General features: G+C 33.7%; 3 protein-coding genes and 1 non-coding gene across 13 annotated transcripts in view; 2 read left to right on the top strand and 2 right to left on the bottom strand.

The window, feature by feature from the left end:
• LOC126732491 (uncharacterized) overlaps positions 1-27,770 on the bottom strand; it is a 48,052-nt gene that overhangs the window by 5,351 nt on the left and 14,931 nt on the right. The window contains exon 2 of one of the 2 annotated variants that reach the window (XM_050435378.1): positions 5,016-5,136. The exons of the other annotated variant lie outside the window; for it this stretch is intronic. Within the exon in view, the coding sequence (XP_050291335.1) occupies positions 5,016-5,049 (34 nt within the window). The 5' untranslated portion in view covers positions 5,050-5,136. The remainder of the gene's footprint in view (positions 1-5,015; positions 5,137-27,770) is intronic. 2 annotated transcript variants of the gene reach the window in all.
• Positions 2,231-27,770, top strand: part of LOC126732493 (pheophytinase, chloroplastic) — a 101,528-nt gene continuing 75,988 nt past the window's right edge. The window contains exons 1-7 of one of the 6 annotated variants that reach the window (XM_050435382.1): positions 2,248-2,468; positions 8,193-8,300; positions 8,384-8,522; positions 9,248-9,418; positions 11,707-11,947; positions 12,323-12,414; positions 12,649-13,017. In XM_050435382.1, the coding sequence (XP_050291339.1) occupies positions 2,354-2,468; positions 8,193-8,300; positions 8,384-8,522; positions 9,248-9,418; positions 11,707-11,947; positions 12,323-12,414; positions 12,649-12,922 (1,140 nt within the window). In that variant the 5' untranslated portion in view covers positions 2,248-2,353 and the 3' untranslated portion in view covers positions 12,923-13,017. Of the gene's footprint in view, positions 2,469-7,739; positions 8,068-8,192; positions 8,301-8,383; positions 8,523-9,247; positions 9,419-11,706; positions 11,948-12,322; positions 12,415-12,648; positions 13,018-27,770 lie in introns of those variants that run through there. The other 5 variants (XM_050435397.1, XM_050435392.1, XM_050435386.1 and 2 more) reach the window with 5 other exon arrangements.
• Positions 10,509-10,654, top strand: LOC126690677 (U4 spliceosomal RNA). The gene has a single exon (XR_007644714.1). It is a non-coding gene; the product is annotated as a U4 spliceosomal RNA (small nuclear RNA).
• Positions 14,669-27,770, bottom strand: part of LOC126732490 (disease resistance protein RUN1-like) — an 81,244-nt gene continuing 68,142 nt past the window's right edge. The window contains exons 1-10 of one of the 4 annotated variants that reach the window (XM_050435374.1): positions 27,106-27,721; positions 23,714-24,824; positions 23,308-23,589; positions 22,149-23,213; positions 21,402-22,042; positions 20,453-20,755; positions 17,604-17,793; positions 15,569-15,684; positions 15,069-15,210; positions 14,669-14,991 (exon numbers count right to left, since the gene is read on the bottom strand). In XM_050435374.1, coding sequence (XP_050291331.1) covers positions 21,431-22,042; positions 22,149-23,213; positions 23,308-23,589; positions 23,714-24,824; positions 27,106-27,599 — 3,564 coding nt within the window. In that variant the 5' untranslated portion in view covers positions 27,600-27,721 and the 3' untranslated portion in view covers positions 14,669-14,991; positions 15,069-15,210; positions 15,569-15,684; ... (1 more) ...; positions 20,453-20,755; positions 21,402-21,430. Of the gene's footprint in view, positions 14,992-15,068; positions 15,211-15,275; positions 15,685-17,603; positions 17,794-20,452; positions 20,756-21,401; positions 22,043-22,148; positions 23,214-23,307; positions 23,590-23,713; positions 24,825-27,105; positions 27,722-27,770 lie in introns of those variants that run through there. The other 3 variants (XM_050435375.1, XM_050435373.1, XM_050435372.1) reach the window with 3 other exon arrangements.

Below are 27,770 nucleotides of genomic sequence, written 5' to 3'. Positions count from 1 at the left end.
GAAAAAGAGAAGGGTTCGCATAATCTAGAGTGTGTAATTGGGTCTTCGAGCAAAGGACTACCCATAGTAGAAAACCTAAAGTTCACCATACAAATAGATTGTGAGCCAAAGTATAGGTGGAGTCAGCTATCCATATCTTGGGTGTGCACAATATATATATATATATATATATAATTTGGATTTAGAATAGATGCTCTCAACCCAAACCTACATTTTCCCATTATATAAGTGTATAAAAATGGATTGAAGGCACTGAATGGACCGAAGTGGACAAAATAGAACCAAATGACTAAAGTGGACAGCATAGGACCAAAGTTGATTGAATTAGACTAAAGTGGACCGAATAATACCGAATGAACCAAAGTGGACCAAATGAGGCAGAATAGACAAAATGGGCTGAATAAGACTGAACTGTACTGCATAGAACCAAATGAACCGAATAGGATCAAAGTGGATTGAATAGGACAAAATAAGGCCATAGTGAACAAAATTGACCGAATAAGATTGAATTGGACCGAATAGAACCAAAGTGGACAGAATGGACCGAAGTGGACTGAATAGGACTAAATAGAACCAAAGTGGATTGAATAGGACAAAATAAGACCAAATTGGACCGAATAAGACCGAAGTGAATATAATGGACCGAATAAGGCCAAACTAGACCAAAGTAAATTAAATAGGACCAAATAAGACCAAAGTGGTATGGACTGAAATTACCAAATAGAACCAAAGTGGACAAGATGGAACAAATAAGACAGAAGTGAACCGAATAAAACCACAATGAATTAAATAGGATCAAATAAGATCAAAGTGAACAAAATGGACCAAATTAGATGAAAGTGGACCTAATAGGACTAAAGTGGATTAAATAGGACCGAATAAGACCAAAGTGGACAAGATGGACCTAATAAGACTGAGTTGGACCAAATAGGATCGAATAAACCAGGATGGACCAAATAGACCGAAGTGGACCAAATTGGATAGCACTGAATACGACCAAAGTGGAAAAAATACAAAATTAAATAGATCAAATAAGACTGAAGTGGATTGAATAGGATCAAATAAGGCCAAAATGGATCGAATGGAACTGAAGTGGATTGAATAAGACCAAAGTGGACTGTCCTAAAAAGAAAAAAGAAAAGAAGAAGACCAAATTGGGCCGATTAGGACCGAATAGAACTGAAGTGGATCAAATAGGACCGAATAATACTAAAGTGGATCAAATAGGACCGAATAATACTAAAGTGGATAGAATGGACTAAATAGGACCGAAGTGGACCGAATATCATTGAAGTGGACCAAGGTGGATAGAATGGACCAAATAGAATCGAACATGACCAAAATGGACCAAATATGAACAAGTGGACCGATGAATCGAGGTGGACCAAATAGGACCAAATTAGATCGAATAGGACTGAAAGTTTTTTATTTTTAAATTTTAGTCTTTAGATGTTAGTTTAATGGATAATTACCGTTTTCTCTAAATGAAGATCAAACAATTTTTTTTTTTTAATGGAAATATCAAGTATTTTGGTTGAAATGTTAGTTTAATTATAATATCACTAATTAGTTAGTTGAGTTACAAGATTTTTTACTCTTCTTTGCTAACTTTTAGTATGCGGTTGTAGTAATTTTTTGGTTATATTATTGAATTTCATAATAAAAAATATTAAATTTATCTTAAAAAATTTAGAGTAGTGTTATGTCCATAATATTTTTATAACATCGTCACAACAAATTATAAAAGATTAGTTGTTATTAGTTCTAATTTAAATGTGCTACTTAAAATATTTTTTTGCCCCATCAATAATAACATGTAACAACTTATCACTGTCACTTAGAATTTGTTGTATCATGACTGCATCTTCTTTATTTGAGAAACTATGGCTGTAATATATCTAAAAAACAATTTATGTAATTTAAATGAGAAATAACAGAAAAGCCGAGAAGCAATAGAAAAAGATCTCATTTGACTTTAATTATTTATTTATTTATTTATTTTTATACAAGATAGAATTCTACTTTACCTAATCTAACCTTTAATTATTTATTTTTAATGGTAATCACAACAGTGTCAGTAAATATTTAAAAATAAATAAATAAATAAACAAAAAAGGACCGTTTCTGTTGGAAAGGCAAACAGAGGTCTTTACAGTCTCATCTGGCTTGGAGTCCGCCACAACACCAAAGCTTCGCCAACCACATAAACCGCGGGTTCAAACTTCAAACTACAACTTCAAAAATCTGCTGCCTATACTCCTCTAGAAAAATCTGTGTTTCAGTTCCTCTACAGTTCCCATCATTTGTCTTGTCAAACCTAGTCCCTGGCTTTGTCTTTTAAGCTTCCATAATAATGGCTTCTTCTCCTTCTTCTTCATGTGCTGCTCCTCTTTCCTCTTCACTCAGAACCCAACTCTTCAACCCATTTCCCAACAGATTTATCTCGTCCGCACGCTTTTATCAACACCGTAAGCCCACTACTCTCTCTTTTTAGTATGAAATCACTAACTATTAAACTTATTTGAGTACCTCTCTCTCTCTTTCTGTACTTGAAGGAAGCAGCAAATGTGAGATGAGCAGAAGGGGCTTCGCTTTGAAAGGAGGAATTGTGGCTTCTGGTGTTTCGGTTATGGGTTCTTCTTTGATAACCGAATCTGCTCAAGGTCTGTTCTCTTTCGCTTTTTTTATTATTATATCATATATGGGTTTCTTTTTCTGAATTTGGTTAAGTCGAATTCTTTTATAGGGGTTGAGAGATTGGAATTCAAGCCAGATGGGTACAATTTTTGGACATGGCGGGGTCATAGAATACATTATGTGGTGCAAGGAGAAGGGTTTCCCGTTGTTCTTATTCATGGCTTTGGTGCCTCTGCATTTCATTGGAGGATTGTTTCTTTTGATGCCCATGTTCTCATATTCCGTCTAATCTAATCTTATGTTAATCCTGATGATATTTTGTGCCTTCATGTCAGTTTCATATTTCATCTTATTTACCACTGCTGTGACTATCAAGTCCTAAATTATGAAACTGTTTTCAATTTGAAGTTCCTGTCCATCTCCGTTATTCATATTTCATAGCAATAATGGAATTGAGAAAAGGGTTGTTGACAAAACTTCATGTTTCACCTATGTAATCAGTTTCGATTTTCTGGCAATTACTTTTTCACCCTAAGTGAAGGTTTCTCCCTCTACCCTGTTCAATGGCTGTCAAATTTGATTTATGAATAAGCTCTAGGAGAAATGCAAAGTTTTAATTAATGGTGTGTCTTTTTTTTTTTTTTTTTTTGCTCTGTCACTGCCAGAATAAAGTGAATAATAGAGTTAAATTGAAACAATTTTATAAATTTGGGACTTTCGTTGACAGAATTAAAAATCTAGGACCTAATCTTAAACATGATATAAAATTTGGGATTTTTATGTTATATTTTACCTAATAGTTTTTATATTACTAATTGGGAGGTGGATTCTTAGGTACTATCTTATGTCACTTGATAGACGATTTTGGTTGGACCTTCATTCTAGAGAAAATGGCTTTGGATTTGTTTAGCTGTCTGGTTGTGATACCTAGTTTATCAGCCTATATGTATGATTTCTTTCTCAAAAAAAAAAAAAAAGTTTATCAGCCTATATGTATGATTTAATTATTTCCCTTATCCATGTGTGCAGGTACAACATACCTGAGTTGGCCAAAAAATACAAGGTTTATGCCATAGACTTGTTAGGGTTCGGGTGGAGTGACAAAGCACTTATCGAATACGATGCCATGGTATGGAGGGATCAAGTAGTGGACTTCTTGAAGGAAATAGTGAAGGAGCCAGCAGTTGTAGTTGGAAACAGGTAATGACCCAAAATAAGTGGCTATTTGTTGTCTCTACACTTCATTTATATGTGATGAAGTTTCACCATAGCTTGATGTCACGACCCAAATCTGTATTTCAGAGTTTAGAGCATGACCGGCATGTTAATATCAAGTTTATCTCAATATTAACACGAACCAACCTAATCTGAAGGTACTTATCAAGAACTATTGCTTGACTTCTTGCTTATTTTCTTGCATAAAAGCCAATATATAAACAAAAATGATGGCAACCCTGAAATTTCATTTCCTTCGAACTTGGAAACAAATACCACCTGTCTGAAACTTAAGGTATTCAAGTAAAATTTACATAGCTAAACGTTTAACAAAACTCTTATTACAAACCTAACCCCAAAGACATACAACTGGGGTTCAAAACAAACTAGAGTACCAAATTACATCTGTGCTCAAAGGATCAAGTATATCTTGATTCCTTCTATACAACAAAAGAGCTAACTGTTATACAACAAAACTCTACATTCTAACAAAACGAGAAAACACAGAATCCTTGCCACCTCTCATACTCTCGCTGCTTCCAGGAAGAACCTGTGCACTGAAATATAATAAGGTGCGCTGCGAAGCCCAGTAAGGTTTTAAAGCTCCATGGGCCTTTAATAAGAATGCATGTAAAACAAATAGTTTATGGATATGCCAACTTTGATCAAATAGCCTTCATACTATTCATATTGCTCTTAAATAACTTATGAACTTTTCAAATAAAAATATTTCATTTTCCTTTCATATAAAAAATAAAAGGACATAATAAGGAACATACGTATAATTTCGTAACCTTATCTTTAAAACAAAGACTATAAAATGTTTCATCATAAACTTCTTTTCATGAGAGTTTTTAATTTTCATAATACATTTTAACAAAATCATTCTCTCATGCTCAATAACATAATGTAGCTATTCATAATGAGAGAAAGAGCGCATTGGGGTCTCGGTCTTGGTCTTGTTACGGCGTCGTTTCGGCGGTGAAGTGAAATGAGAGAAGACGCGTAATACGGGGCCGTTTTGGCAAAGACTTGGCGGTTGAGAATGGAGTTACCACAAAAGAACTTAACCGGAGCTTCCATAGCGGAAAAATTGGCAAATTTTATTATTAATCGAATCCAAAGCCAAAGCCTAAAAAGTGCTAGGGATTAGTGTGGTTTACCTACTGTGGCTGTAGGAGCTAAGAAGAGGAGCATTACCAGTTTGGAATGGTGCCACGTGGCATCCTTATCGCAGTGCTACGGTAACGGTAGGGGTAGGGGGGCATTCCCAGCTTCAGCTACCTAACCGGTGGCGGTAGCTGAGAACGCCGTCGTATCGGGGGGAGAGAAATGCGTTTTAGATCCGAAGAAGAAGAAGAAGAAGAAGAAGAAAGAGTTGACTGTGAGTAATGACTAAAGAGTGATGAGTGATGGCAGAAACGAAGAAGAGAAGGGCGGCCATAAAGACTAATTCCACTCATTTTTTAAATTTTATGAACCAACTAGTCGTAATCTCTCGTGCATTGTATTGGATTGTTAAATAAAAATTATATATATTTTTGGTTGAAGATATAATTAATTTTATGTAATTTATTTAAAAATAATAACGTTAAAATAAATGAGTAATTGCCTTAAAAGAATACAATTGTATATTCATATTCATCATGTTTAGAAAAACTCTCACTCAAATTTAGTTGAACTAAAGTAGACTAAAGTGCGGCGTTAATATAACTTAATAAGAATGTAGTAATAATAAATGTTATGCTTAAAATTTTAAATATTACAAGTTTTAAATATATATATATATATATATATATATATATTTATATTTATATATATAATTTGAATTTAGAATAGACGCTTTCAACCCAAACCTACATTTTCCCATTAATTAAGTGTATAAAAATGGATTGAAGGCACTAAATGGGCCAAAGTGTACAAAATAGAACCAAATGACAGAAGTGGACAATATAGGACCAAAATGGATTGAATTAGACTAAAGTGGACTGAATAATACCGAATGAACCAAAGTGGACCAAATAAGGCATGATAGATAAAATGGGCTGAATAAGACCGAACTATACCGCATAGAACCAAATGGACTGAATAGGATCAAAGTGGGTTTTTTTTTTTTCAAAAATAATTACAACATGCTACTAACCCTACAGTTCGAACTCTTTCCCTTCTAGACCCCCAAGCACTTTGTGCATGGGGAGGTGCCAATTCAGTTACAAGGCCTTTGGCAAAAGTGGACAAAATTGACTGAATAAGACTGAATTGAACCGAATAGAACCAAAGTGGACAAAATGGACCAAAGTGGATTGAATAGGACCGAATAAAACTAAAGTGGATTGAATAGGACAGAACAAGACCAAATTGGACCGAAGTAATTAGAATGGACCAAATAAGACCGAATTGGACCAAAGTAAATTAAGTAGGACTAAATAAGACCAAAGTGGACGGTATGGACTCAAATTACCGAATAGAACCAAAGTGGACAAGATGGACTGAATAGGACCGAAGTGAACCGAATAAAACCACAATGAATTAAATAGGACCAAATAAGATCAAAATGAACAAAATGGACCAAATTAGATGAAAGTGGACCTAATAGGACCAAAGTAGATTGAATAGGGCCGAATAAGACCAAAGTGGAAAGATGGACCAAATAAGACTGAAATGGACCGAACATGACCGAATAGGACCAAAATGGATTGAATAGGACCGAATAAGACCAAAGTGGACAAGATGGACCTAATAAGACTGAATTGGACCAAACAGGATCGAATAAGACAGGATGGACCAAATAGACCGAAGTGGACCAAATTGGATAGCACTGAATAAGACCGAAGTGGAAAAAATACTAAAGTAAATAGATCAAATAAGACCGAAGTGGATTGAATAGGATCAAATAAGGCCAAACTGGACCGAATGGAACTGAAGTGGATTGACTAGGATCAAATAAGACCAAAGTAGACTGTCCTATAAAAAAAAAAAAAAAAGACTAAAGTGGGTCGATTAGGACCGAATAGAACTGAAGTGGATCGAATAGGACCGAATAATACTAAAGTGGACAGAATGGATAGAATAGGAACGAAGTGGACTGAATATAATTGAAGTGGACCAAGGTGGATAGAATGGACCAAATAGAACGAACATGACCACAATGGACCAAATATGAACGAGTGGACCGATGAATCGAGGTGGTCCAAATAAGACCAAAGTAGATCGAATAGGACTGAAAGTTTTTTATTTTTAAATTTTAGTCTTTAGATGTTAGTTTAATGGATAATTACCGTTTTCTCTAAATGAAGATCAAACATTTTTTTTTTTTAAATGGGAAAGATCAAGTATTTTTGTTGAAATGTTAGTTTAATTAGTATATCACTAATTAGTTGAGTTATAAGATTTTTTATTCTTCTTTGCCAACTTTTAGTGTGCGGTTGTAGTAATTTGTTGGCTATATTATTGAATTTCATAATAAAAAATATTAAATCCATCTTAAAAATTTTAGAGAAGTGTTATGTCCACAATATATTTATAACACGGTCACAACAAATCATAAATAATTAATTGTTATTAGTTCTAATTTGAACATGCTACTTAAATTACTTTTTTTTATCTCATTAATAATAATATGTAACAACTTACTATTGCCACTTAGGATTTGATGTATTATGACGGTAATATATCTTCTTTATTTGAGAAACTATGGCTGTAATATATCTAAAAAAAAAAATTATGTAATAAAATGAGAAATAACAGAAAAGCCAAGAAGCAATAGAAAAAGATCTCATTTGGCTTCAATTATTTATTTTTAATTGTAACTACAACAGTTTCAGTAAATATTTTTTTAAATAAATAAATAAATAAACAAAAAGGGACCGTATCTGTTGGAAAAGCAAACAGAGGTCTCTACAGTCTCATCTGGCTTGGAGTCCGCCACAACACCAAAGCTTCGCCAACCACATAAACATAAACCGCGGGTTCAAACTACAACTTCAAAAATGTGCTGCCTATACTCTTCTAGAAAAATCTGTGTTTCAGTTCCTCTACAGTTCGCACCATTTGTCTTGTCAAACCTAGTCCCTGGCTTTGTCTTTTAAGCTTCCATAATAATGTCTTCTTCTCCTTCTTCTTCATGTGCTGCTCCTCTTTCCTCTTCGCTCAGAACCCAACTCTTCAACCCATTTCCCAACAGATTTATCTCGTCCGCACGCTTTTATCAGCACCGTAAGCCCACTGCTCTCTGGCTCGCTCTCTCTCTCTCTCTCTCTCTCTCTCTCTCTCCTTTTAGTATAAAATCACTAACTATTAAACTTATTTGAGTACCTCTCTCTCTCTTTCTGTACTTGAAGGAAGCAGCAAATGTGAGATGAGCAGAAGGGGCTTCGCTTTGAAAGGAGGAATTGTGGCTTCTGGTGTTTCGGTTATGGGTTCTTCTTTGATAACCGAATCTGCTCAAGGTCTGTTCTCTTTCGCTTTTTTTATTATTATATCATATATGGGTTTCTTTTTCTGAATTTGGTTAAGTCGAATTCTTTTATAGGGGTTGAGAGATTGGAATTCAAGCCAGATGGGTACAATTTTTGGACATGGCGGGGTCATAGAATACATTATGTGGTGCAAGGAGAAGGGTTTCCAATTGTTCTTATTCATGGCTTTGGTGCCTCTGCATTTCACTGGAGGTTCGTTTCTTTTGATGCCCATGTTCTCATATTCCGTTTAATCTAATCTTATGTTAATCCTGATGATATTTTGTGCCTTCATGTCAGTTTCATATGTAATCTTATTCACCACTACTGTTAGTATCAAGTCCTAAATTATGAAACTGTTTTCAATTTGAAGTTCCTGTCCATCTCCGTTATTCATATTTCATAGCAATAATGGAGTTGAGAAAAGGGTTGTTGACAAAACTTTATGTTTCACCTATGTAATCAGTTTTGATTTTCTGGCAATTACTTTTTCACCCTAAGTGAAGGTTTTTCCCTCTACCCTGTTCAATGGCTGTCAAATTGATTTATGAATAAGCCCTAGGTGAAATGCAAAGTTTTAATTAATGGTTTATTTGCTTTTATTTGCTCTGTTACTGCCCAGAATAAAGTGAATAATAGAGTTAATTGAAACAATTTTATAAATTTGGGACTTTCATTGACAAAATTAAAAATCTAGGACCTAATCTGAAACATGATATAAAATTTGGGCTTTTTATGTTATATTTTACCTAATAATTTTTATATGACCAATTGGGATGTGGATTCTTAGGTACTATCTTATGTCACTTGATAGTTGATTTTGGTTGGACCTTCATTCTAGAGAAAATGGCTTTGGGTTTGTTTAGTTGTCTGGTTGTGATACCTAGTTTATCAGCCTATATGTATGATTTAGTTATTTCCCTTATCCATTTGTGCAGGTACAACATACCTGAGTTGGCCAAAAAATACAAGGTTTATGCCATAGACTTGTTAGGGTTTGGGTGGAGTGACAAAGCACTTATCGAATACGATGCCATGGTATGGAGGGATCAAGTAGTGGACTTCTTGAAGGAAATAGTGAAGGAGCCAGCAGTTGTAGTTGGAAACAGGTAAGGACCACAAATAAGTGGCTATTTGTTGTCTCTACACTTCGTTTATACGTGATGAAGTTTTACCATAGCTTGCTATCTTGGGTTTTAGGGATGAAAATTTTTTGCAACTTGAAATGCCTCTGTTTCACTTTCAGCTTCAGGAGTGAATTTAGGATCCCTAGAGTTCTCCAAACTAGGATTTCCTCTTATATCAAATATTCTAAAGGCTACTCTACATTCTGAGTTTCCTTATTATTTTGAGGATGCACGGACGCTTCATTTAGAGTGTTGTACCCGTATCGTATCTGTGTTGTACCCGTGTCATATTGGTGTCGTACTTGCCATTTCATGTTATAATTTTTCAAAACTTGCTTGTGTCGCTGTGTCGTACCGGTACCTTTGCCCGTGTCCGTGTCCGCGCATCCTAGTTATTTTCATTATTATTTTTTTTCCTTTGGTAGCCGAATGAATTGCAGTCTATTAATTCTTCTTGAACTTTTTTGTCTACTGCAGTATTCTAGCTTGATTTTTGGTCTGTAAACATGAGTATCAACTTACAACTGGAAATAAAGTTAACTGAGTTTCTTTAATTGAATCATCTGGTCTGATCTCTCTTTTATTTTGCTTTTGTACTTCCCTAATTTTTCTTTGATATTTTTTCAACTTGATTGTACTTGGTACCTTTGCCCGCGTCCGTGTCCGCGCATCCTAGTTATTTTCATTATTATTTTTTTTCCTTTGGTAGCTGAATGAATTGCAGTCTATTAATTCTTCTTGAACTTTTTTGTCTACTGCAGTATTCTAGCTTGATTTTTGGTCTGTAAACATGAGTATCAACTTACAACTGGAAATAAAGTTAACTGAGTTTCTTTAATTGAATCATCTGGTCTGCTCTCTCTTTTATTTTGCTTTTGTACTTCCCTAATTTTTCTTTGATATTTTTTCAACTTGATTGTACTTGCCATTTTTACCCTATATGTGCTTGGTGTGTGGGTTAAGGTGAGAAATGTAAATGATTAGTAGGTTGCTGGCTCTTGTGACTGCCATGTAAATTCCACAAGAAAATGTGTCTGCCAATTTTTTTCCCTCTTGAAAAAGAAAACAAAAACTCTTTGCGCTTGGGGCAATGATTCAGCTAGTGAGGGTCTAACCAAGGTGCATCTACTGCTGGTTGAAAAATCTTTCCAAAACCCTTCTTAGGCCTGGGTTATTTCTCCTTTGTTTTCAGATAACTTATGGCCAGATGATAACTGCATAACTGCCATTGTCTCATTTTATGCATGGCTTTGTATTTAAGACTTGTGCCTCTTTCAATGAGTTCTAATACAGTGTAAGCCTTCTAGTTCAGTGCATAGTATTTATGCTCAAGTCTGTTGTATGTCTAAAATGCAATCTCTACTTTATGCATATCATTGTAGTGCTGCCTCATTTGTGCCCACATTTCTGCCTGATGTGCCTGTAGAAAAATTGCTACAGGCAGACACCATATGGAAAAGGACTTCTTTCTTCTCCTTCTTTTTTTTTTTGGGAAAAGTGGGGCGGGTGGGGGACGGAAAATGGCGAAGCAAATCAGGACAATAGCTAAATGTTTAAAAATCATATTATGAATACAACTTTAGAGATCCATAATATTTGGATTTTTGCATTAACATGTAATTTAAAGTAACCTTTTTTGTTGATTGTTTTGAACAAAAGCTACCTTCTTTTTATTTTATTATGGGTTTATGGATTTTTTTTTTTTGTCTTCTTTTTTTTAAGCTGAATGACTTATGTGTCATACATAATTGAATGAATCACATCCTTAGAAACTTTGGGGAAAACAAAACTCCTTCAATCTATATATTGCTTATATGTCTTGGGGCAAATTATACTTTTCCATCCTAAACTATCACCTGATTACACTTAACCTCTTGAACTGTTGAAACACACGATTACCCCTCAAAGTTAAATTTGCTTCAATGTCCCCCCTGAAGTCTTGTTTGGTGTTAAGTCTAACGAAATTTGACATTGAAAGACCGATTTACCCCTCTCCCCAAAACATATAGTTGAGTGTTAAGTTGGTCTTTCAATACTAAATTCCATTAGAGTTAACATCAGAAGAGATGGTAGGGGGTTAAGTGAAACATATTTTTTAAATTGGGGGGTTAATCATGTGTTTCAATAGTTCAAGAGATTTAAGTGTAATCAGGGTGATAGTTTAGGATGAAAAAGTTTAATTTGCCCTTTGTCTTGAGTGGAACAATGATGATTTTCTTTAAGATGTCATGGCAAATAATAATTATGTAAATCATGGTAATATTTTTCAGCCTTGGAGGCTTTACTGCTTTGGTTGCAGCAGCTGGGTTGCCTGAGCAAGTTGTTGGAGTTGCACTACTAAATTCTGCAGGACAGTTTGGAAATGTGAATAGTAAATCTAATGAGTCTGAAGAAACACTCTTGCAGAAGGCGATTGTAAAGCCACTAAAGGAGATTTTCCAGCGTATAGTTCTTGGATTTTTGTTCTGGCAAGCAAAGCAACCAGCTCGCATTGAATCTGTCTTAAAGAGTGTAAGTCACTTGCTACCTAATTTAACTGCAGTTTTTCTTCTTAACGCTTCATGGGTGTTTGCGAAGCTTAAGTATATTTCTGTTAGCATTAGCAGGATGTCAATTATATATTCGGGATTAAATGCTGATTTCTTTCTGTTATGAAACATGAATGCTTAAATATATATTGTTATGAATGAGTAAAGATGCTTATTCTTGCTTCAAGCATCATATTTTGTACCTTAAGAAGTGAACATATATTCCCATCTCCTAATGTATTCCATGTTGACAATTTTATTTGTCTGTTGAACTCCCTGAAGTCATGATAAGCACCCTCTGTTTATGATTGTTCCATGGCTTTGTACATTATGTTAAGCACGTCCTTTTCCAATACAGGTGTATATAAATTCCTCCAATGTGGATGACTATCTTGTGGAATCAATAACAAGGCCAGCAGCTGACCCTAATGCTGGAGAAGTTTATTATAGGTACTTATGAAATATGCTCATCCACCTGGCTTCCATGTTTGTTTAGATAGTAGAATTGGATTAATAAGAACCTCCCCGGCATCTAAGATGATGCCCATTTTCTTTCTTTACAATGAATATGAAATTGTAGTTTAGGTCTGCTTATAAAGCAATGCTGATTACAAGAACGATTTTATTGGCCTATACAATTCTACCCACATTTATATTATTCTGTATTCTCATTGGTGTCCACAGGTTAATGACAAGGTTCATGTTGAACCAAAACAAATACACTTTGGATGGTGTCTTGAGTGAACTCTCTTGCCCACTGTTGTTGCTGTGGGGTGACTTAGACCCGTGGGTTGGTCCTGCAAAGGCTAACCGAATCAAAGAGTTTTATCCTAAAACGTCTCTCGTAAACTTAAAAGCCGGGCACTGTCCACATGATGAAGTTCCAGAGCTTGCCAATAAGGCTTTGTTGGATTGGTTGTCAGGTCTAACACTTGAAGCCTCCCCCCAGTCGTTGTAACTTTGTTCAAATCTAATAGAATTACAACTCATATTTTCCTCAAGGTCTTGCTTGTAAAATGATTGTAAATGCATTCATTATAGTGCTTGGTTCAAGCTTGCTGTGCAGGTTGGTAGGTTATTTTCATTACGGGGGTCATTTAATACAAAAGTGATAATTATGTTTTTTTTTTTTTTTTTTTTCATCTTCCCTTTTTGAAAAAAAGGAAAGTGGGGGGGTTTGAAATTTTGTAAAATTACTTTTTGCGACATGAACTAATTCTCTTATTATTATTATTATTTTTAAATTATAAACAAATCATCTTGAAATAGTAAGAATCAAGATTTTAAGTTTATTTTAGTGATTTACAAAAAATAAAAAATTTCAGTTATATTCTTGGCCTTGGGAGATTTGGTTAGATCTGTTGGTGTGTGTTCCAAACATTTGACCCCTTTTTTAATCACATATCTTTAGCAGTGTGCTCTTTCACACCTTGTCACAGTTGCAAAATGTATGAAGAAGTTATCACCGGCCTAATGCTAGAGTTGGTGATGACTCTTACAGATCATATAGATTGTATTGTAGACAATATCAAAATAATACTAGATCTTAATTTAATGGAATGGAACTCTAAGATTCTAAAAAAAAAAAAAATTAGAACGGTTGGAGGTCAGCAGTGCTAAAATAAAAAGGGACGAGAATGTTGTTCATTTGGGCAAAGGAAACCAGAAGGATGAGATGTTGTCTAAAAAAAAGACTTGAAAAAGTCCAACATAGAGCCATTCATGTAGCCTTCATTATATTGGGGGACTTAATTGGTAGGCATTTATAAGGACAAGGAAGTTAATGTTTATGTATTTAAGGAACTTTGGTTTGTTTGAAACTGAGAATTACCCTAAGATAGTCCAAACTCTTTGTTTTGCTTTAACCCATTAACCCATTTCATTTGAAATTCTCTCTCAATGGCTCTAAAAAGTAAGATTTTGATAATTGGAGGGACTGGATACATTGGAAAATACATAGTGGAGGAAAGTGTGAAAAATGGGCACTCGAGTTTTGCATTGGTAAGAGAAAAAGCTTCTAATCCTGAATATAGAGCATGCATATTAGAGAAAAAGCTACCAGTTATTCCATTACAACACATTTTATTGCCAATAATAAAGATTTCCATTCCAATTGTAATCTCCATTTGATGTACCAGACGTGTCCTAAAAGTACCAGTTAATCAAGCTACCAGTCACTCATTTGTTCCTCCTACAGAAAAAGTGATTGATGATGACTTCGCACAATGAATGGAAAGGGACATGCTACAAGCTCTTTGAGCTAGAAGCATCTGGAATAGGTTCTACACCTAAAGAAAGCTCACCCTTGCCACAATTACTCTCCAAATTCTATTTTTAGGTCTCTAAATATTAGAGTAGTTTTACATTCATCACAACCTTTAACTTAGATGCCCTCAATAACTTATTGGAAACAGCAAATATTCTCTTTAGTGAATCTTTTGGAGCTTCATCCTTCATATCTTGACGCAACCTCGAGTCTTCCTTACACTACATATTTGCAGACCTGAACAACATTGAAGCAGATGCTCTCAACAGACATTCATTAGATGCGGCATGTACAAAATTTTGTAGCATGTTTATGAAGTTGCTTCAACTCCTATAGCTCTATAGGAACATGATAGGTCACATTACATTACAACATACATTTGAAATACAATTCTCACGCAAAGAATCATAAATCAGATCATGAAAGGGAGACTAATGGTGTCATTGAATTTGTGGAAGCTTATATTATGATAGACTACAACTACATTAGTTATCAATTGACTAAAATCAGGGTAGTTTTATATTCAACTGGCCTAAAATCATAATTAGCTATCAATTGACAAAATCATAATCTAACTACAACAAAAACTAAAGATGACTCATTCTGTTTTTTCCAACCCCTATAATTACAAAATTATTTCTCCTTTCCAATGCTACGACCCACTGTAAACATGAGTCAAGCATGGCTCTACTTGGGAACTGCTGCTCGGTTTCAGTCCAAAGCCCTCAAGCTCAACAAATTCCTCGAGTTATCTGCCATAACTGTGAACAAGAAAAAGACAGTCAGACAGACACAAATAGAGAGAGAGAGAGAGAGATGCATGTGTCACTTTACTTACAGAATAGAATCAGTGGCCATAAATTTTCTGGTAGCAAATTTAGGTGCCCTTGATGGAGTAGTAGAGTTCTCAACTGAACCATCAGACAATTCATCTAACTTGGGAATTTCAATGGAAGATTACATCAAGCATTGAGGAGCTTCTGCATATTGTAGGCATAACAGTTTTAGCCTTTCCATTTTTCGTAATTGAAAATTTTAGCTAATAAGAATAATCAAGAAATACAACTTATCAAAAAATTGAAAATCAGGTTCTCAACTGTGGCATAACAATTTCAATTGTGTTCCTCCTTTCAACAGCAATCTTCACTAGTGGTACTTAGTTCTCATTGTATTACTTCTAATTCTAAATGGACATTTTAGATTTTAATTCCAACTTCCAGGGTTGGGTCTTTATCGAAATCTATTGGTATCTTAAGTCAAAGACATTAGTGCTTTTAACGGCTTCACTAGCCAGAAAACTTTAGCAAGTAATAATTTAGCATATTTCCATTGCATTACCTGCAAATAGAAAACTCAAGAGCATGAAACACTCAGGGTCCAAGAGCCCGGGGGGCAGAGAGTGAGACAAACTTGCAAAATTATATTGCAATTCTTAACATAAAAGGACCAACTCCCTGCAAAATCATATTGCAATCGAATAAAAATAAAGAAAAAGAAAGAAGTCTGTAATATCTGAGTCTACATAAATGGAATTTTAGTCATAAATGATGCAATTTTCATGCCCCACATAGCTAATGGTAAACATGTTTATAGTGAAGTATAAAGCAAAAAAATCAACCAATATTGTGGTAGAGCTTTTCTTTTTTTAACTACAGGAAATAAATGTTGATAATGAAGAGGATATATCTTAGAAATTTATGGTACACCATAGGATAGTATAAAGTATCATCATCTTGACATTTAAAACTCAGATTGAGAAGAGTTCAACAAAGGAGAAAAGTTAGCCAAACATGCAGTGGATCAAAAAGCTACAAACATCTATCTAAGACATTATATTGGACAAGAAGGTCTAAGATAGTTAACAACACAAAATCCTCGTATGTATGCTTAACTATAATGAAATTTTATAGGTCTTCTAGGACTGTCCTCGAAAAATATTACAAACTTAGAAAAAGAAAGGGAATATCAAGAATGGAGGAAGTTTTTTGAAAACAAAATCCCCAAAGAACAAATCATGTAGTTCAAAGAAAAAAAAGTTTCAAGGACTACAAAACTCACTTCCTCCTCTAAATCATTACCATCAGAAAAAAAATCCTGCTAATTTCAAGATAATTGAGTCTGCCTCATTTTAAAAGCCCAGATGACCTTTGCTGAAAATGAAAAGGTAAAATAAGAAATAACACAAACTCTACAAGTATGGACTTCATAGAAGCACTATCCGCTTACCTCACAACATGTTTAGTCCATGACAAGGATTTGGAGCAACTTTGGTGGTATGTAAAGCAAGCCCAGGAAATACTATATATAAATATATATATATATATATATATATATATGTGTGTGTGTGTGCGTGTGTGTCTGACTACATGGAACAAACAAGAACGCAATCAATTACTTCCTACATCTGCTATGTCACTCCATCTTTCTTAGTACCGTCTATAATGATAATGATTGATGAATCAAAAAATGTCAATTAGTATTTTTTCTTATCCTCAAATCTTAAGTTTTTTCCATCTCAAATAACATATGGTTATTCAAGTTGCTAATATAATTATTTATTACAAACAAGTGATGCATCTCAAGGGCAATGGTAGTTTGGCTTGATGGCAATTCCACCCTTGTGGCATTTATCAAGAAAGAAAATTCTATTCTCATGGTAGGAAAGAAAAGCTTTTCTACAAAGTTTTGGCATAGGATTTAGTAATTGACCATCAATTTATAGGAAGAGTGCACACCATAATACTAACAAGGTACCTATGTCAAAAACAAATAGGAAATGTGTGTATGTGAGAGTGAGATCAATTAAGTTAATGTTTGGAGTTGAGTGGCTGTCAAAGGCATAATTTTGGATGAACTCATTGATGCTAAAATCTAAAGACAAATTTCTAATATGCCAATATATGCATTCCTTGCACATTTTGATGTTTCCAATCAATGACCTAAATACATTACCACCGTAAGTCATGACCTTAACATAGATTTAGGGAAAGCAATGATAAGAAATAAGAGAACTAATATACAGCTTCCATGTTGTGTTAATGGTCAACATTTCCATTTTCAGATGAGGTAGTACATTTGATTTGTCCCTTGTAAAAGTTAGGGACGAATATAGCGTTTGTCAATACATTAGCTGCATGAGATGTTGCATATTTTGTTCAAATCTAAAAGTAGAAGCAAGGATGAGAAAGGTAATTGTGGTGACACTTGATGCATCTTTCCTAAAATTTGTTTCTTCTAAGTGAACAAAATTTTATGGGAGAGATAATTAATGTTAAGCAAGTTAGAAAGTTTAACCACCAAGGAGAACAGCCATCTAGAGATAAATTTATTTATTTAAACAAAAAACATGAGTTACTTGGATATAAGGCTTTACCTGGCTCAGTAAGAGGTTAAGAACTGTGGAACCAGAAAAATTATTAGCTGAAGCTTGAAGACTTCTGTATCACAGTGGACAATGCTTGCATAATTGCAACAGTAAAACTTGACAGGAAACTAGAATCTTTGACTCCTTGCATGGAAATTCTTCCAAGTTGAAACTAGTGCTAAACCTATGCTACCATAGCCTGGTAAACATGAAAGAAATTTTTAAATGGCATTTAATGAGCAATCATTTATGAATAGTGCAAATAAAAAAAAATTCATACAAAATAGTATAGTCTCACAAAATAACATGAAATTGTCTAAAATAATTAAATAATATGTATGAGTATTATCAACAAGGCAATATTAACATGCAAAATTAACATTATAAATGCTTGATATTTTAAACCAACCATTGGATACAACATGAACAAAATCAACAAAAAGGGAAAAAGAAAAACAAAGGAGAAATAATACAAAATATGGAATTTCCATAAGTGACATCTTCTCCACACTATTTTTATGTACAAGATGGTAAAATATTACACACATTGTTTATGCTGGATACAAAATCATTACTATTTTACTCATAACCATTGTTTAACTACTTTTGTACTAGGTATTCCAATAACAAGGTGAATTCTCAAGGTAATACAATTAAGAAACCGCACATCAATGTTTTGTATAGATCAAATACTTGAAGTGAAATTAGTAAGATAGGCCACAGATTCTTAGAAATTTACTATAATTAAACTACACGGTAATTGAATCAACCATAATCAAACTAAGCTTCAACCAAACTATTTGGGAAATTAGAAGAATTCCAATTAATTTATTTTGAAAGATATGTACGTAGGAAAGAGATGAAATGGGTGTCCATGGCATCTAGATTACCTCCAAAGAATTTGAATAAGTTGGTGGATCTATAAGATATCCAAGATACATAACTTTATTTTTCCAAAGGATCAAAATCATGTTCACAGTTGATAATAATAATAAAAACCTTTTCTTTTCAGGTATAGAGATTCATTCTAATGTCTCAAAAATAAGCACATCACATATCATAGAACAAAGACTTACAATTGTACCGATTGCATAAGCATGAAGTACATCAACATAAAATACATTCAAAAGGATCCTGAAGGACAGAAAGATCAATTTTAGGCGCACAAATTTGAGGACAAAGGAGACTCATTAGCAGCCATAGTTGCTATCCCAATAGTGAAGAAGTTGTGGCGCAGCCATCCTTATTAATTCAAATACTACCAATTAACAGAAAAAAAAAATTACAAATAAATACCTCTGGTTTATATATAAAGAAACTCTAGGAAATTTAGTAACTTAATTTTTGGCTAGCCTGTCTTAAATGACCTACCAACCTAGTAAAGTATCATAGACTTGAAACGTTCAAAGCAAAACCCCCAACTCAGTGTAACAGCAAAAATGGTTTGCTAGACATTTCCCTATTATTTACTTTAAACACCAATAAATACTTGGGCAATCTAGAGCATTGTAGACTTGAAAGGTTAATCAATAAGAAGGATGGTTTATACACTTCTCACCATTTCAAACCTTGGTTAGAAACTAGGAAGTGCAATGAAGATTATACACATCTTGAGTTTTTAGTTTGTTTCTCTGAGCTCAAATGTCTTTACATTCACATATGTTAAAGGGACTCATATTATTGTTTCTTTGATAAGTAAGGGGCTCATATTATTCTTCCTCTCATGCTTACTTTTATTTGATTTTTTTTCAAGTAAATTTTTATTTAATAAATTGTATCCTTTTAATTTAAGGTGTATTTTATATGCAGTTAATTGCCAACTGGAAGACATAATAGAGAAGAAGTCGCATTCAAATCAGGGCCAAAATTGGTTGTTTAAAAATGATAATTCAACAGCAAAATAAAAGGAACCAGGAGTTCACATTTCCATTACACATTAAACAAGCATCAAAAGTGAAGCAACATTGAATAATCACATGACTTACAATGCATAGAAACTAGCTGGAGTTCCCAAGCGTAGCAGCAAAAGTCTGATTAACTAAGCCACTCTTGAACTGAGACCTACTCTTATTAATGAGAAAGCTCTCATACAAAGGAAAACAAACTTAGGCCAATTCATGCAATAATATTCCCTGCTCAGTTTACTTATCAAAATATATATATATATATATATATTCCTTGCTCAGTTCAAATTGTCTTTTACAATTTGAAGGGCTAATGCCCAAATCAGACATAACAAATCTGGTAACTCCATCATATGCATGATCTACCCAAACTTCTTAGTACAGTCAAAAACCTTTTATTCATAGGTTCTAGTGTACCCTTTTAGAAAATATGATTAAATCCACTTTCAAAAAGTTGCATTAATTCCTGGAAAAGCACTCGGTACACTTCTGAAGCTACAAAAACTCCACTGTTACAGAGGCCAAAGTCTAAGTAATACAACAAAGCCTAATTAGTTGAAGGATTTCATAGAGCACTAAACTTGGGTTTAGCTCATTCAGTTTTCCAATCCAACAATCAATAAAAATACACATTTCATTCATAGTAAGAGGTGTAAAATATCATGCTTAAGTGAAAAAAGAAGGTCTAAAAACCATATAACAAAGAATTCTTAGAAGATAAATTGCTGTTGCACCAGATTAGAGATGTCAGTAATTCATATCATGAATGAAATGATAAATTCATAAATGGATCAACCTTGAAATTGATATCATCCTACTTTCCACAAACTCTTTTGATTAAGATTTATTATCCATCAATCCCAACTGTACTAGAGAGGTATCATCAATAAAAATAGAGGTGAAAATAAAATAACAAGGGCAAATGAAACAACGGAAGTAAAGAAGGAGACAAACCTTGTCATAAAATGCAAAAGAAGTCAAACACTCAAACGGAAACAACAAAGGAGAGAATAGTTTCAAGGCTATGCTCAGATGGAGGCATATTTCTTTCAAATCCATATATTATGTTCTGCTCTTTTTTGATGGTGAAGTCAGATTGGAGTCAGAATCATTGTCAACAAAGTAAGTCCCATTGAAGATGAACCCATATCAAACTCCTCATAACAATTATAGTAACCCCATCTCCATTATATGCTTGATTAAACTCTCTACTTCTTCATACAGACAAAAACTTATAGTCATATGCTCTGGTGTATCCTGTTAGGAATCAATACTTTATCAGTTGGGTCTTTTTTTTTTCCCTCAAGCACTTAATCAATTTTTATGAGATTCTGTAAACTTAAATAAATGATACGATTAAATACACTTTAAAGGATTGCATAAAATTCATGGAAAAGAACTTGGGTACACTTCAACAAGCAACAAAAATTCGGCCGTTATAGAGGCCAAGTAATGCAACAAAGCCTAGTTAGTTGAAGGATATCACATAGCACTCTGCTTGGTTTGTCTCATTCAATTTTTCAATCTTGCAATCAAATAATCAATTAAAAAGTAAACATTCCATTTCATAGTAAAAGCTGTAAAATAGCATGCCCAAGTGAGAAATAAAAAGGTCCAACCAAAACAATATAACAAAGAATTGTAATAAGATCAATTGTTGTTGCACCAGATTAGAGATCTCAGTAATTACTAATTCATACATGAAATGCTAAATGCATAAATGGATCAACCTAGAATTTAATACCATCCTACTTTCTAGTTTCCACAATCTCTTTTAATTAAGATGTATTTTCCTTCAATTTCAACCGTGCTGGAGAGGATAACATCAATAAAAAATAAAGGAGAGAAGATATAATTAAGGGCAAATGCTACACTGCAACTAAAGAAGGAGAAGGAGACAAACCTTGGCATATATATATTTCCCGAATTCAATCAATATTTTCTCCTCTTCTTTAATGGTAGATTCAGATCGGAGTCAGAATCATTGTCATCCAGGGTAAGGGCCATCATTTGAGGACAACAGATACATTCTACTTTGACCCCCCACCTTCTAATCTCACAAGGAGGGTTGTTGCGATCTGTCTCTCTGGCCCATTCATATGTAACCTCAACGTGATTGTCATAAGATGGATTTGATTCATCCAACAGCTTCTGCAATTTGAGATGTGATCTAGAAGATATCCACAATGTATCATCAGAATCACGACCTAGGTTAGAGCTAGTAATCCAAACTTCTTCAAAACCATTAATGGAGAGGTAAACATTTATATCAACATCATAGATGGGTAATTGCGGCCCCAGTCCAAAAGCGAAATAGACGGCAAAAATATTTGTAAATTTGCGACCAACATGGAATGATATGGAATTTCCAACACTTTGATGCTTGGAATTCAACCACCTTGGAATCTCTGTATATGGTACCCAAAAACGACGGTTATCGTTAACATCCTCATGGAACAAATCTCTAGTTTGAAGCTTGGGATTCAACCAACTTGGATACACATATATGTCGCTTTTTTCTCCTTCACATATAATTTCTCCAATCTGCATATAATTAGCAAATTCAACGAATTAAATTAAGAAAGAAAGTTACCCAAAAAAAAAAAAAAAATTATTTTTTATTTTTTATTATAACTTGAAAAAGAGAGACCTGATTCAATAATCTGCTTGAGGATTGTGCATCTAATGACGTACAGTGACTTGCATTTAAATATTTTAGAAATGGTGGAAGCCCCAAAATTTGTCGTAGCTGCTGGCAATTACTTATAAGAAGGGTTTCTAACGTAGTAAATCTGTTTAGGCTTTCAGGGATGCTAACAATATCAGTGCCAGATAGACTTAGAAAGCCCAATAAGGGAAAGTAATTGGGCTTCGTCAAAAAATCTAATTTGTTTCCACATCCACTGAATCTCAGGTCCCATAACCTTAGAAACCCATATTGGGAAAGTCCATCAAAAGAATTACACGGTGGTCTCAATTTGGCACTGTCAAAATAGAAGTGCTCAAGCATTTGCAATTTGTAGATGCTGTCTGGAAGATCCCTCAGGTTGTGGCAACCATCTAAATCTAACAGAGTAAGCTGAGTAAGATACCCGATGCTGTCTGGAAGATCCCTCAGGTTGTGGCAACCATATAACCATAATCCAGTAAGCTGAGTAAGATACCCGATTGATGAAGGCAACTCTCTGATGCCACTATAAGATAAATGTAACGACTTTAAACTTTTCATTTCTTGATGAAGAATATTGGGGAATTCCTCAAGCATAGAGCAATTACTAAGAAAAAACTCTTCGAGCGATTTCAACCTGAGGTTGTTTGGAAGATTTTGAAGACTCTCACAGCCTCTGAGTTCCCATTTCCGTAGCCTATCAAGAAATCCAACGGACTCATGAACCGTAACTAATTTAAAACAACAAAAAAGGTCCAATTTCACTAGGTTTGGGGCACACAATTCATGAACCGTAACTAATTTATAACAACAAGAAAGGATCAATTCCACTAGGTTTGGGGCACACAATTCATGAACTGTAACTAATTTATAACAACAAGAAAGGATCAATTCCACTAGGTTTGGGGCACACAATTCATGAACTGTAACTAATTCACCACAATTAGAGAGGTCCAATGTCTCTAGGTTTGGGACACACAATTTGGGTAATTCTGTAATGGAGTCACTCTGAAGTTCCATATGTTTTAAAATATTAAATTGGAAACCCTGCAGATTAAAAAAATAATAATCAAAATTTAGTTTTGGCCAACATTTAAAAGAGCTTTAAGAAATTATAATTCATAAATACTAATAATCATACCTGCTTGAATATTTTCTCCATTCTAATGCCACTACTCCAACTCATGTTGAGTGCAACAAGCTTTTGAGGACAATATTTAGAAGGCAAGGAGGAAAAAGGAAATTCATGCCATTCAAGTAACCGTAACGCATTAGGGAGATATCGAAATTCTTCACAAGAAATGTGTACATTTTCAATAAAAAGAAATTTAAGATTTTTCATCCTTGCAAAAGGTTCACCCTGCAATTTCATGGTTACTGGTTCAGGTGAGCGCAATATCATTGCTTGAATTTTATCAGACCCCTAATTGAACAAAGAATAAAACAAATAAGTTTGATTATATAATTTTTTTAAAAGCAAAAAAATTTTGAAATTTTAAACAAAAAAATATTTGGAAAAAGGAAAAGTGAAGTAAAAGAACTTGTACCATATCTCCAGTTAGCACTTCGTAAGCATCCTCATAATGCCATATCCTGCTACGATTTTCAAGGTTTTCAGATTCTTGTTGAACAATTTGCTTGCCCATTTGTTGTAACAAGTCATGCATCGACAATATGCCATATCGATCAACAGTTATGAGACACTTATTGATAAGTTTGCGAATACCATAACGTGGACATAAATTGCAAGTTTCTAGTACATTTGTAACGAAATCCTTTTTAAATCCCTTGAAAACACAAGCAACATGGAGAAAAATATCCTTTTCAGTTTTTTCCAATCCATCATAACTTATTTTGAGCCTTTGTTGAATATCTTGGTGAGGAATTTTTTTGTGCTTTTCTAATGCATCTTTCCATTCATGTATACTTGTTCCACACAAATCAGAACCTATTACTTTTAGTGCTAATGGAAGACCGTTGGCATAATGTATAATTTGCCTTGCAACTTCTGAATATTCTTCCCCTAGTTTATTCATTTGGAAGGCGTGTAGGCTAAAGAGTTCGTAAGCTTCACGTTGATCCAATTCCTTAACCTCATAAACTAGACAATCTTTTCCAAGAGTGGTTAGCACTTCTTTGTCTCTTGTTGTTATAATAATTCTACTTCCGGAACTAAACCAATCATAACTTCCAAGAAATTTATCTATCTGGTTCAATTTATCCACATCATCAAGAATTAAAAGAAGCCTTGTATGACAAAACCTATCCATTATCAGCTCAGTTCCTTTGGGAACACTGTCCACCTTTAAATATGGGTCTTGTAATGTCTTAGAAAGAAGTGTCTCTTGTAGTTGGATTATGCCACTGGTTGTCTGTGACTTTTCTCTAACATCCTCTAGAAAGCAGCTCCTATCAAAACGATCAAATATTTTATTATAAACAGCTTTTGCAATTGTAGTTTTACCTACTCCCCCAAGACCATAAATCCCTAGCATGCGAACACCATTTGACTTTGTATCCAAAAGCAATTCTATCTCCTCCACACGAGAATTTATTCCAACTTCATATTTATCGACAAATAGTTGTGTCCGATTTGATGTGGTACTTGATATCTTTTTTATAATTTTTTCGATAAATTGAGTTTCGGATTCAAAGCAACTGCCAAGCACAAAAGCATAAGAAGCATTTGATGTGTTAGACTATATGAAAATCTATACTACAATATATATATTCATATGAATTTTGGTCATCTCCTAATTGTAAGTGGTGGACACTTACTTTCATATGAATCTACCACTTTTTTACATCACCCACAATCAACCCTTTATAGTTGTAGTAAAATTTGTGTTCCTAAACTTTTTCCTCAATTAAATTAAGCACCCAACTTATAAAATGCTTTCCCCCACTTTTCACTCTTTTCCCTCTATTCTAGAATCTCTATACTAATGTTTATTTATTTATTAGTTTATTTATTGTCTTATTCTCAAATTGTTTGCTTGGTATTTCTCAAAAAAAAAAAAAAAAAAAAAAAAAAAAAAAAAAAATGTTGCTTGGTAAGCAATTAAGGATGCAATTATGAGAATTTCTCTACTTCCCAGTATGATAGTATTTCAAAAACCATATCAAAATGTAAATAGAAAGGGAATCAGCAAAGAGGAGGCAATCTAGAGTGGACCGATGGGTTATCTCTTGTTCATTTCCTACTTAGTACATGGGCATAAAATTGAGAGGTGAAATCATTTACCTTGAAGTGTATATCCTTTTTATATTGATTTAGATATGAATGCTCATTTACTTATTTATGACGAATTTGAAGTTTTAACATGTGCTAATTTTGAGTATACAATGCAAATCCAGTGGTCTATGGGATTACAAGTTATATATATAAAGAGTAAGTGAGTAACAAAAGTAATATCAAGAGTAATTGTGTTTCATGTTATGGTAAAGGAAATTACTAATTATTTAATTACTAACAATTGAGGAAATGTGTTTTGTGATGTTAAATCATGGAAGTATGATTATGATGTGATTCTTATGAAGTTAAGAAGTTCTCAAGACTGAGGTTTTTTCAATAGATAATGTTAAAAAAAAAAAAAAAAAAAATCTATTCTAAAGAAAACAATTGTGGGTTCCAGGCTTCTAACTAGCTCAATTAGTAAAGTCTTTTATTATCAAATAAGAAATCCGAGGTTCAAACTCCACCTATACTTAAAATCAATTGGTGACTTGGAGTGATAATAAAGAACAATCATCATGAAGCAACTCTATAGGTTGAAATTCTATCTTATCTAGCCAAAAAAAAAAAAAAAAAAAATTTTCTGAATCTAATGAGATATATCTTTAGAGAAAGTATAAAACTTATTTTTCAAAGCTATATATCTAAAGATTTTTTTTTATAAAGCTCATGAAAAATTGTGTGTACATGTTCAAAGAAGTTTATCTCGAAGTGTATTCATGTATTAAGAAAATTTTCCAATTTTCATGTATTTATGCATTCTTTATAACCCATACCACCTAACCCCTTTTATTGAGCTCTGTTAGCTTACCTTCTTTATAAAAATAAAAATATAAATAAAAAATCAGTGAGCAGGTTTTATGCAATAGAGTATTAGCTGGAGCCTTAGTTGAGGTTCATAAGAGCTAGTTTTATTTTCATTTAGTTTTTACTTTTCTTTTTAGTAGTTTTGCGCTTAACTTTGTAGAGATGTTTTTATTTATGAATCAATATTTGAGCGTTAGAACTTTTGATGTAATAGGGGATTTTAGTGTGTGAACTTTGTGGTATATTCCAAATTGATGGTGTTTGTTATTATTTGGAGGAAAAAAAATATTAGATAAGCTATTTATCAACTAACAAATAGACAATTTTTTGTTCACAGGTCTACTTTGGTTCATATTAACATCAGGCTTAAGCTTGGTATTGACATGTTGGTCATGGTTGAAAATGTGGAATTCATTTGGATTGCGAGTCGTGACAATTTTTTTTTTTTTTTTTTTTTTTTTTTTTTTATAATAAAAAATATCTTATTCTGAAAATTTTGTTTGGCAAGTGATTATGGATGTGATTGTGACTTTTCCTCTCTCTCAGCTTCTCAAAAAACCGAATCAAAATCTATATGGAGAAAGGAAGCAGCATAGAAGAGGCAATCTAAAGTGGATCCAATGTTTCTCTAGTCTCTCTTGTTTATTTCCTATTTAGTACATGGACATAACATTGTAAGGTGAAATCATTTACCCTTCTAGAAGTATATATTTTTCTGTGTTAATTTAGAAATCAATATTCTTCCACCTACGCATGATGAATTTGAAGTTTGACCACGTGCTAACTTTGAGTATGCAATGCAAATCCTTTGATTATTTGGAATTAAATGGTGATAACAAAACTTTATATTAATGTTTTATACTACAAGAAGGCAAAAAAGTAGTAATAGATACATACCTTTCCTCGTAAGAGAATCCAGCCAAACCAGCTGCTTTGGTTAAAGCTGCCCTCCAACTCTGGACCTTATCTCTGTTTTCTTTTTCTTCATGTTTAGTTAGTGCAACCCCAAACTTTCCCTCTTGTTTACGTACATCTGATGGATTTATTTTGTAAAAAACAGGTAGAACTAGAACTGATTGGCCAAGATCCTTACACTCAAGAATTTTGACAAGTTCCTTCAAACACCAAGTTGAAGATGCATAATTTTCAGAAAATATAACAACCGAAATCATTGACAATTCTATCTCTTTGGGAAGCTCTGCTGCAATTGCTTCTCCTTTTTGAAGATTAACATCATCAATAAAGGTCTTAAAACCTTTGTCATGTAAAGCCTTATATAAATGACTAGTAAAATTATAACGAGTATCTTCACCTCTAAAGCTCAAGAAAACGTCATACTTGTATCGGGCAGTGGAAGAAGAAGAGCCTCCTTCGTTGATTTGCAGAGCCATCGGAATCTATGAGCAAAAGATTTGAGAAAATATGGAAGGAGAAGAAGAGAATGAAAGAAAGATGTGACTAAATGAAAATTAAAAGAGATATGAGTGAAGAAAGCACAACGGACTGTGTAAACAACCTTTCTTTTAAATGAATGGCAGTGTCCATAAAAGTAAAAACCCCTA

Source organism: Quercus robur, chromosome 6, assembly GCF_932294415.1.
Source record: "Quercus robur chromosome 6, dhQueRobu3.1, whole genome shotgun sequence".
NCBI lineage: Eukaryota > Viridiplantae > Streptophyta > Magnoliopsida > Fagales > Fagaceae > Quercus > Quercus robur.
The sequence above is the reverse complement of the archived record's forward strand: the minus strand, read 5'-3'. Positions and strand labels throughout refer to the sequence as shown.